The sequence below is a fragment of the Puntigrus tetrazona genome, chromosome 4 (assembly GCF_018831695.1).
Source record: "Puntigrus tetrazona isolate hp1 chromosome 4, ASM1883169v1, whole genome shotgun sequence".
NCBI lineage: Eukaryota > Metazoa > Chordata > Actinopteri > Cypriniformes > Cyprinidae > Puntigrus > Puntigrus tetrazona.
Window position 1 is genome coordinate 3712169 of NC_056702.1, and position 11651 is coordinate 3723819.

An 11651-nucleotide genomic window follows, 5' to 3' on the forward strand; every position below is an offset into this window, starting at 1 on the left:
TACATTAACCCTAACTCTATACATATAGTAGCCTTTGAAACTGCCCCTCAAATACCTGAGAATGTGTACGTTTTTAATGAGAATACCTTGAAATATGAAATAAATAATTGTGAAATATTATTGTAATTAAGAATGATGTGGAATGTTATTGTTGATCTGGAGGCGAAGTCACTTCTCAAGCAAAGAGACTCGTACAGCAGGATTTTAGGTGTCAGGAAAAAACTTTATTGACCAGTCTGAGACAGCCGCAGTCCGCCTCTCTCCTCTTGGTCTCCGTCTCTCCTTTTTAAACCCCTGCTAGCGTCCCACCCCACATACCATCAGTCTTAGGTAAGAACATCTGCGTTCAATCTTAGGGTTTTTGTTTCTGTCCCTTGTCAGTTCTATAGGGTCTGTGTGTGTATATGTTTGACATGAGGCTCTCCATATTTATGGTTTCTTTCTATGAGAACTTGGTGACTTCTGACCTTTTCGGTTTTTCCTTACGTTCCTTACTATGGGAACCTTATTGAATTTACCAGTTGGCTTGTGTCTTGCAGACCCCACTACCTTTGCACGCAATCTTCTAGAAGCAGACACCATTATGTTTAAGAATGGCACAAAAGTAAAATGTAGTTAACTCATAAACGTATAGAAATTATAAAATAAAGCTGAAGGAAAACTTCGTCAAGAACAGCTGTTTTTAGATTTTAATTACACCACTATATAAAACCACATTTGCTGCATCATTGTTCTACACCACTCTGTATTATAAATAAATAATAATAATTATTCAATTAATAATTACACATCATACTTGAATGATAAAAAAAGTATTAGTTTCTTGAACTTGTGGTGAATGTTTTAAGACATCAAAGCTTCTGCAGCAGAACCAAAGAATCTTAAAACACATAGTTATTTACTAAATGCATAATTAAAAAAAACAACAACGGCCTTTCCAGTCAACTTTACAATCATGTATTTGTAAATACAATACATACACATATATTTATATCTTACATTATGCAACAACATTCGGAAGTACTTCAAATATTACAAAAATAAAACAATAATCAATGCAACAACATTCAGTGGTGCTTTAAATAGTAAAAATAAAAAAGTAACATTGCAAAATGACTGCAATCAAAGGCATCGTTCAGTCACATACAAAGTAGCATTACAAACAATAATGCTGTAGAAAAATAAACTTTATTTAGTTCTTCTTCATAAAGAAAAAAAAAAAGTAAAACATTCATGTTTTCAGTTATCAACAGAAAGCTGTCGTCACACATTACAGCTACAGCTATTATGTGTAAACATATTTAAGTAAACATAATAAAAGACATAATTCAGCAACTTCGACACAGGTTAGCTGCTTAGTGTTCTCCAAAGCTTTTGATGAAAAAAGGGTTTTCTAAAGTGACTTTTCTCTGTGTCGCTACTAGATGATAGCTTGGCTCTGTGAGTCAAATGTATTTTTAATGCACTCATATTTGACTTCAAGAGGTCCTGAGGTTTCTGTGTTTTTTTCTTCTGTGGTGACTTGGGAGGACAAGTCTTCTTTGTTTTAGGTATAAAGGTGCTACTCCACTGGTTGAGAACTTTTTGTTTGGCAGAAAGCACATCGGTAAAACCTGTGCAATCAGAGACTGTTAAGGTAGCTGGCGCTGAAAAACGTCTTTCTTTGACGTAATACTGTTTTTCAGTTTTGGACCCATATAAGTCAAACCTTACTTTCTTTGGCTCTGTGCTTGTTATTTTCTTCACTGACAGAATACCATGCAGTTCCAGCTTGTTTTCTGACCCCTTGGGTGGTGTGTCATTAAATGGACTGGACACTTTCTCTGTCTTTTTCTGTAGGTTTTCTCTATGGTTCGTTGAGGTTCTGTCAGGATTATCTTGTCTTTCTTGCCTGTGTTCTTTGAATTTTTTCACATTACTGTGGTTCTGACTCTCACCACTACGACGTTTGTTTGCAGGTATTTTTTTCTTTTGCGGCCAGTTCATTTTAACCACAATATCTGGAGAGAAAAGCACAGAATCATCAGCCCCAGTATTAGTGTTACCAGATTTTAGCTTACGCCTAGAAAATGCAATTTTCTTTGAAATTGGTTTTCTGCACTGCATGAGAGATTGAGGCTTAGGTACTCTAATTTTCTCTGTTTTTACATTTTTCTGCTTGCTTGGTTGAATCTTGGTTAGCTCCCTCTCAGCTGACCCCTGAATTTTAGAAACTTTCTTAGATTTTTCCATACTGTCACTTTTTTGTCCTGTCAGTCCTTTATCTGTAATGCAACCCTCTGCTGAAGCAGCAGTTGGCTCCTTGACTTCTAGTTTAAGACGTTGTGGGCTACTATGTCCCAGTTCTGATTCACCTATACAGTCACTTTTTTTACCTATCTGTCCTTCATCTGCAATGCATGTATTTTGTAAAACAAAATTTGACTCCTTGACTTTTAGCCCAAGAGATGGTGAACTACAATTTTGTCCCATTTCTGATTTTGCCATAATGTTTCTTTTTGGGCTTTGCAGTCCTTCATCTGCAATGCATTCTTCTAGAGAGGAAACTTTTGGCATCACGACCTTTGACTGTTGTTGTTCTGATTGCATTATAAAGTTTTTTCCTGCACTGCATTCCTTTGTTGAAGCAACGGTTGGCTTCTTAATTTTTAGTTTAAGAGATGGTTGACTACAGTTTTCTACCAGTTCTGATTCGACCATACAGTCTCTTTTTTGTTCTGTGAGTCCTTGTTCTGCGATGCATGTTTCCGGTAGAGCAACATTTGGCTTCTTGTCTTTTAGTTCAACAGATGGTGGGCTACAATCATGTCCCTGTTCTGATTTGACAAAAAAGGCACTCTTTTGTCCTGCCCATCCTTCATATTCAGTGCATTCATCATTTGATGCGACAGCTGACTTTTTGACTTCTGTTTCAAGAAATGGTGGACTACAATTTAATTCCAATTTAGATTTTAACAGACAATCACTTTTTTGTCCTTCATACGCAATGCATTCCTTTGTTGAAGCTAAATTTGACTCACTGACTTCTAACTTAAGACATGGCATACTATAATTTTGACCCAGTTTTTTGGGGTTAGCAGCAGAGCCCGAACACTTGGCCTCATATGGCTCCTCTTCTAACTCAAAAAGCGGTGCCTGTTTCCAACAATCTGGGCAAAAAAAATCAGCATCACTGTCTGTCTTTGACACATTAGAGGGACTTGATTTTGCAGTTTCTGTACCACAGCAAAAGCAAGTATTTGCTTTGTTGTACTTATGTTTAGGCTGACTGTATGCATCAAAGCATTCTACAAGATCAGGTTGCTCTAAGTTTGACTGAGATTTGGTATTGATGTTACGATCAGATTCCTTTTCAAACAGTTGGAAAAACGTTTTAGCGTCTTCTTTTGACAGCACTGTGATTCCCATAAACAATGAATCATCACTCAAATTTTCATCAGCAGAAACATCTTCCACCACACATATGTCTGAGGTGTTGCTAGCAGTGTCCATATTTCCTTGATTGTCATTATCAGAGATGTCTTCCACCTGCCAGATGTTTGAGGAAATAAGAAAAACCTCCTTACTTCCAGAATTGTCATTGTCTGAAATATCTTCTACCAGCCAAGTGTCTGAGGAGTTGTTCGAAGCCTCTTTATTCCCTGGATTTTCATCATTAGAAATATCTTCCACCTGCAATGTATCAGTAGAGATAGAGAAGGACGCCTTAGAGTTTTTTCCATCTGAAGCACTGTTTCCAGGGCTCAACGACAGTGAAGCTGATACATTATCACGTGTTTGCTCATGATCTTGTGTGATTACTTCTTTTGCATTGCCGAGGTCTGCAGGTTTCTCTGTAGGCCTTTCAGCTAAAGGTGAGATGTCTGAAAGTTCTGTATTAAAATTCAGATTTTGATTGATGTCCTCTTTCTTCTTGAATGTTTCTTTCTTGCTTTCTACATGTGAATGCTCATTGTTTCCTGCAGTCACTTCCTCACTGTCATTTCCTGCCTTTTGTTTGAAAAGTTCTGTTGGACTGCTCGTGTGTGGATTCACACTTCTCTCCTCTGAAATCTCAGGCATGTCTGCGAGAGAATTCACACCTAAACTGGATGAAGTCTGTGATGTTGCCTTGAACACAGTTGAGTCATTCAACAGTGGCTCGGAAAGTACCTTTTCAATATCAGCTGGCAGTCCATCAACATTTAACCAAGAAGACTTGAACTCCTCTGACGATGAATACATCTCATTTTTGAGAATGTCATAATGAGCTAGCTTCTTCAGATTTTCAGTTTCGATGCTTCTGCATACCACAGAGCTGTAATCCCTTGCATATGCTATGCATGACTGCTGTATATCCCCAAATGATTTCAAAGACTCCAAGACATTGGAAGGATTCCCATTCCAGTAGAGTTTCAAGATCCTTTTGGAAACACTGTCAGAATACTCAGGATATATCTCTGTTTTCTCTAAAGACTTCACTAAGTCCATCAATTTGTCCAGTGTGTGCTCAATCAGAGGCACACTGGACAAGTCATACGAAAAATCACTTGAATCGCAGTCATTTTGCTGCACATCATTTTCACATCCTGCTGGGCTCACAGAGCATGCATTTGGGTCTGCAATGTGGCATTCAGTTGTGTTTTCAAAGCTTTTGTTGTCCTGTTGAGCGACTTGCAAGGAGGATTCAGACAGCTTCTCATATAAAGTTGCTTGTTCATTAGACTCATCAACAAGTGACCAAACGCAATCAATCTTTAACGGTGGACTTTCAGCTTTGTTTTGGCTAATATCAGCTGTCGGTGCAGCATTTGAGACCTGTTGGGAAATAGGTGGGACGATGGCTATGGCCTTCAAACTTTGCTGAGCAGCTTTCTGTAGTGCAAAAACCACTTCAAGACAGTCTGCTGGGTCCGCACTGTACTGAATTTTGTGTTGGCTACGTCTGTTCTCAATGATACCTGTTTGATGGGTATCAGTTTGGGCAGACTGCACCCCAAAATCACTTTTGTCTTTTGCTACTACTGTCACTTTGTTCCAACAGTCTCTCTGAATCACTGCATTCTTCATTCTTTTGCTGGGTGGTTCAACTGTGCAGTTTGCGCTTGGATCAGAAAAAGCTTCCTTTGAGTGACTGTCAGTTTTTTTGTTTGCATGAACCTCCAACTGTTCTGGACAAGTGTTCTGAGGGGAATCTGATTGTCCATTGCCATTTGAACACAGTAATCTATATATTAATAAGTCAGCATAAGATGACACGTTAAAATTAGTTTTAGTGTGGGGCTGAAGCTTGGCTTCACTGGTCTGAGTTCTTTGAGAGGTCTGATTAACATTGCATATCCCAATGTTTGTGCCCTGAGACTGTTGTCCAGCATTTTGATTATTCTGAGGCTGGGTGGCCAATACATCTGGACATGCATTTGACCCAAGTTCAGGTCTGTTCTTGTAAATAGGACTTTGATTTAAATGATTAGCTCCAGAAGGTGGTGTCGTAGAGTCGCATGTGATAAGATTGACCTTAGTCCTGCTCTGAGCTTGAGTCTTAGGGATTTTTTGGTAGGCCCGTGAAGAGGATTGTGCGTGGTGTTTTTGGCGTTTTTGGCCTGAATATTGTCTAGAGATTTCTTGATGTTGTTGATGGTGATGATAAGCACCCATTCTAGGAGCTTGAAACTGTTGCTGATTGTTCATGGAGCAAGAACTGCCATTGTTGGAAATGTGGGAACTCCAACCCCTGCTGTTACCCACAGAGCTGCCATGGTCTGACTGTGGAGTCCAGTGCACTAGAGCTTGACTACAGCCTGTGTTTCTGTAGTTCTGTGGGGAGGAATCATGCCACTGAGCATGATACCTATATGCGTTAGGGTTGTCAGGTGGGTAATGGTGCGGTGTTTGAGAGGCTGCAGATTGGTGCTGGATGTGGTTTGTCAGCTTCAACCAATCATATCCTTTCGAGTTCTGCTGAAACGTAGTAGAGTCTGCACTACCTGAGCAAGCGTTCCCCTGATTTGCAGCCTCTTGTTGACCATTGAGATATCTTGTTTGTAATGTGGTTTGCTGTTGGGGGATGTGCTGTACCTGGAAAGCACAGGATTGATTATTCCTGACAGCATGGTAGTTGGGTGGGAACTGTCCTTGGTACAGAGAGGGAGACCGTTCATGGTACTGGGGTGGAAGTCGTTCTTGATATTGTGGTGGAGGCCGATCCTGGTACCTTTGTGAAGAATGCTGGTTTGAACCCCATGTGTATCCCTGCATGGTAAAGGCTCCTCAGTGGCTGCTCCTGTTGCTTTTATGTGGAGTTATTCAATAAGAGTTCTAAAAAAAAAAAAATTTTGGTCATTGAAGTAAAATCAAGTCATATTTATTTCTATAGTACTTTATACAATATAGAATGTGCCAAAACAGCTTCATATTGATAAACAAGAAAATAGCAGAAACAATTACCGAAACTTAACAGTGAATGAAAACTCCTAGCGTATGTGGTGTCTTCTGTCGTTGCTCTGAAAAATCGTGTGCCCAGAAGATAGACTATATTTTATTATATCCAAAATTCCATTGTTCATTATTAAATTTCTATACTCATATTTCTCCATACTTTTACTACTGATTTCTTAATGCACTAAGTTCCTTTTGTTTTTTCAGCGTTTTCAGTTAATATTCTGCATTCGTATATAAAATTATATACATCATTTATGTTTACACTTTGTTTTCACTTTATTTCTCTTTAGTAGTTGAACTAATACTTCTGGGTTATCGCATGAATTTGTCAGTGTTTAACTTTTGCAATGTTACATAATGTATCTAGTCGTAGGTTTTGTTGTGTATTCTCCCTGGATTCATCACAACCACGAAAATCTGTAAGATGCAGCATTGACATGTCATGCAAGATGCATGACCCATATATTATTTGATTAGAACAAGGGTATAAAAAGCGATTATTTATTATGAGTGCTAATCTTTCCCCTCTGTATTAAGGCGTCATTTTGTTCATTTGTTCACCTTATTTTACACCTTGTACACCTTAATAACACCTCACACTAAATTACATTTTACTTTTTACTAACATATTTTAGTCAATGTATACAATCTCAGCCCAGTAGACAGCTGTACTGGCAGCTGTTGTTAATAAGTTTTGCTGTCTTTCTATTGACGAAGTTTTCCTTCAACTTTATTTTCTAATTTCTATAAGTTTACGAGTCAACTACATGTTACTTTTGTGCCATTCTTAAACATAATGGTGTCTGCTGCTAGAAGATTGCGTGCAAAGGCAGTTGGGTCTGCAAGACACACGCCAACTGGTAAAACAAAAAGGTCATAAGTCACCAAGTTCTCATAGAAAGAAACCATAAATAAGGTGAGCCTCATGTCAAACGCACACACACAGACCCTATGGAACAGAAAAAGGACAAAAACAAAAAACCCTAAAATTTATTTATTTTATAATTCCTATACATTTACGAGTCAACTACATGTTACTTTTGTGCCATTCTTAAACATAATGGTGTCTGCTGCTAGAAGATTACGTGCAAAGGTAGTGGGGTCTAGATTGCGTGCGAAGGCAGTGGGGTCTGCAAAACATAAATGAACTGGTAAATTCAATAAGGTCAGTAGTCACCAAGTTCTCATAGAAAGAAACCATAACTAAGGAGAGCCTCATGTCAAACACACAGACCCTATAGAATTGGCAAGGGACAGAAACAAAAACCCTAAGATTGAACGCAGATGTTCTTACCTAAGACTGATGGTATGTGGGGTGGGACGCTAGCAGGGGTTTAAAAAGGAGAGACGGAGACCAAGAGGAGAGAGGCGGACTGCGGCTGTCTCAGACTGGTCGATAAAGTTTTTTCCTGACACCTAAAATGTGTGTCTCTCTGAGCTGTGACTAGGCTTGATCGTAAAAGCTGTCTAACTATAATTCAGTGTTCATTTTTAGTGCAATATGAGGCTTCTGTACTTATGTTATTTGGAAGGGAAAGCTCATAAAAGACGTAATTCATGTTATGTGCAGAGATAAAAACAACAGCATTTTAGTAATAGCCGCACAACAACACGTTTTAACCTGTATTTCTTTATTTACGTTAATAAAATAACACTTTTCAATTGGTGAAGTAACACCAAAGTAGCCTATTAGAAGCTAATTAATAAGTAGCACTCAATATTGTAGGCCAACTGTGATTATTAAAAAAAATTGTAATATATTTTAAAAAGTACTTTATTTATTCATGTGAGGGTAAAAGAGGATTTTCCTCTCTTTTGAATGGCCTCTTGAGTGTCATGATTTGGTGTTGTCTTTACCTGCGGTATAAAACCACTTTTTTTACATTTATATGTATTTGCAAATTTGGTTTCAACACACTGTAGGTGGTGCTCTTTACTTTCTCTATGTTAAAATATCTAGTTCTACTCCATTTGGACCGTGAAAGAGTTCAAGTGAACTGAAGTGAACCGACTCAAACGAGCGAATCGCGTTCGTTTGTTCCAAAATTGCATGCAACATTTTCACGTTTCTCATCTTATTTAATTAGTCAGTTGTACTTATTACATTTTATTGAGGTTCAAAGTCGCTTCCTGCAGGGGCGTCGATGGGTTTTTATGCAACTCGCAAAGGGTGTGAAATGAAGTGGGCGTAAAAGCGCCACAAGAACGATGCAAGAAACGTGCAAAAACTACACATAGGCCTACTGTGTAAACATCTCCGTAAAACAAATCAAACGCGCTTTAAGCATCCTCTCTAAGTCACAGCCAAGTTTTAATACTCTTAACTCCGTATAGTTTAATAGGCTACTCACAATTCACAAATCATCTCCGCGTTGAATCCGTGTCCACTCCAAACTTCTCCTGTTCGAAGCAAATGTTAATCCTCGTGAGAATTTCGGGATCTCGTCAAAACACGCGTCCGCTGCCATCGAAGTTCGACGCGCGCGGAAGAGACTCGAGACGCGTCGCGATCGTCGGAAGCCGCGATATAAGCACATGCCGTGAAACGCCAGGACACAACAAAAGAAGGGGCTGGCTCAACGCGCACCCTCCGCCCACCTGTGGGATATTTTCTATCCTTTGTGAATATATATTACTGATGTTTTATTTTTTATATTTTTATACAAATGTTTTGTATTAATTCACTGTTTATTTTGAGCAATTATAATCAGCTATGGTATTTAAATACAAAATAGCAAATATATCTTTTAAGCAGTATCGTATTCGTGCAAGCAATATATTGTTAGTTTAACAGGGAACTGTCAGCTAACGTCCCTGGCCTATGTCTGCGTGCAGAGGAGTGATAAGCAAGCTGCATGCTTGGGAGTTGAGAGGGTCAGGGGTCATGTATGTCTCTCTTCAGGTTCTACAGGTCACAGATGGAATGAGGAGGTCAGCTTTCTTGAAAAGAGGATACAACACCGAATGGGCAATGGAGTCAGATAACTCGAGGGGGTGTGAACTGAAGAGGGACGACGATAAATATTGAGAACTGCTGGAGTGTGGACACACTCTCTTGTGTGAATGAACTCAGCAGCTGATGTTTGTATCATATGCATCTGTCGAATAAATGATTTGGAATATAAAGTTATGTCTCCTCTTCGATAAAAGAATGCGCATGGATTGCAGAAAATAATTAGTACAACGACGCCGATGCTGTTCTTATTGTTGTGGCATTAGCAAAATGATTCACAAAGGATCTAAGCTTTTTTTTTTTTTTTTTTTTTAAATTGCCTACTAAGACGTTTTCTGAACTCCTATAACCCTCAGCCTCATAATGAAACATATGCTCTGTATCGAGTGAAATAATGTCAAACTTTAGGCAAGCAAGAAACTGAGCCTGTTTTAATTTGCATTAGATACAGCAAGTGTTGGAACTTCTATTCTTGTTTCGTATTTTTATTGACATTATTGTCTGATATATCAATGTTGTTTTGAAGAATTTCTGTGTGGGTAAAAAAACGGACGCTGTTCGCAGCTGACACCTTGCTCAACTCTTGCTCAACTCGCGCCCAAGCAGATTACATCTAACTGATATCTAATCAGGATCAAACACACAGAAACGGATGTTCCCTATTGTAATCTTTCTATGGGTGTTTCTCTTTCTTTATGCATAAATAAAGACGTGTGAGGGGCTGCGTTTCGGAAGCAAACCGAAGAGAGCTGGAAACAGTTTACTTCCCTTGCAGCTGAAGCGTTGGCACTTGCAAGTTTAACCTTCGGAACAAATTCTTGTGTCTATTATTGAGTCTTGAATTATTGAGCTGTCTTCGGGGTGGTAAAGGACCTTAAAGGGGCATCCAGACCCGACAGCAAGGGCTTTGTTTTCATCACATTCTCCTTCAGGCTAATCCACGACACAAAGTCAGCGATGAATGTTTAGTTACACATTTACACACCGATCATGTCCAATCAGCTGGTTTATACACCGCAATGACAAACTAATTATGAGACACTCAATGCTATATGAGTATATCCACATCATATGATAATATTTTAGATAAAATTTAATAAAGAGGTCAGTACTGAGACCATTTAGGATCTATGGAAACAAAGTCCTACAAAGGTCACATTTACTGCTTTCTCTTGCACTGTTCGATTTTAACACAGCCTCCCATTAGACTCTTCTGTCTGCTCTGTTCCCCTTTTGTCTCCCTCTTGTGTTCTGTAGTATTTCTAACCCATACATCTGTCCAGATGTTAGAAGGGTTCAGATGGTCATTGGTGTGTGCGTTACTCTGAGCCGTGGGGTGAATGGGTTTGCTTTACACTTTTGATACTTGGCAATAAGAAGTGTTTTTCGGTATTCCTTATATAACTTCCTTTTGATGTCGCCATCTTATATAAGTACATATATTTTGGCATGTATACAACATATGTCATCTTTTGTTTCATTGGCTAGAGGGGTGAAACTGCCCATATATACGTCTCTGTGTGTTTTCTTGCTCCCCGGCCGTCACACCCTCTGAGATCGAGAATCCTTCTAGAGTTATCTACGAGAGGAAGAAGTTCATTATTTAACATGCACCAATGAGCTAAATTCAGATTTCCAGAGGAGCTCTTGGGGAAGTTTAGTGCCTCTCAGCTCTTGTTCTTACGACATAAATATAATACACACTTATTTGCTGTAGAAAGTCTTCACTTATTTGAAGAATATCCAGCAGAGAAGCCATTTAGCGATGGGAATTGCAACTCACACTTATACAGTTTAACAGAAATTGTATTTTTCCTGTCTTTTCACTTCTTAATGCAAGGAAGAGCTGAGCGTGCAAGAGAGGTTTGATTGAAAGTAACAGGAGGACTTAGTTTCAACTGAATGCGACCTTTAGGGTCTACTACACAATTAAAAGAAGGGCGTGATCTCCTATCCATGCATGGAAAAGTACAGCTGTTAAGAATGGTAACCCCTAAGGGTGAGAAAAGGCATAAAAAGGTAGGAGTGTCGTCTTTGTCGCACTCTGCAGCAAACTTGTGCGTTTCTGTACGACCGTCTGACCTTCTCGCACGAATAAAACTCTTGAGTCTGTCTCTTACATTTGAGAGTTGTTTTCAAAAGATCTCATTGCAGGTGCTCTCCTGGCTTGTTTTACTAATGCATTCAAATCAGACTAAGGAGGTGTAATGTCTCCTTGCAATACTAGTGCATACTGAGTTAAAAAGTGAGCGTCACTTTCATTTCCAAAATGGATTTC

At 38.9% G+C, this 11651-nt stretch overlaps 1 protein-coding gene across 1 annotated transcript; it reads right to left on the minus strand.

Annotated features, from left to right (window-relative positions):
- Nucleotides 1-446: 446 nt before the first annotated feature.
- LOC122343407 lies at nucleotides 447-8957 on the minus strand. The gene is made up of 2 exons (XM_043237851.1): nucleotides 8772-8957; nucleotides 447-6297 (listed from the first exon to the last, which is right to left on the minus strand). Exon 2 carries the CDS (start codon nucleotides 6235-6237, stop codon nucleotides 1348-1350), a length of 4890 nt encoding a protein of 1629 aa, XP_043093786.1. The 5' UTR covers nucleotides 6238-6297; nucleotides 8772-8957; the 3' UTR covers nucleotides 447-1347.
- Between the last annotated feature and the right edge of the window lie 2694 nt (nucleotides 8958-11651).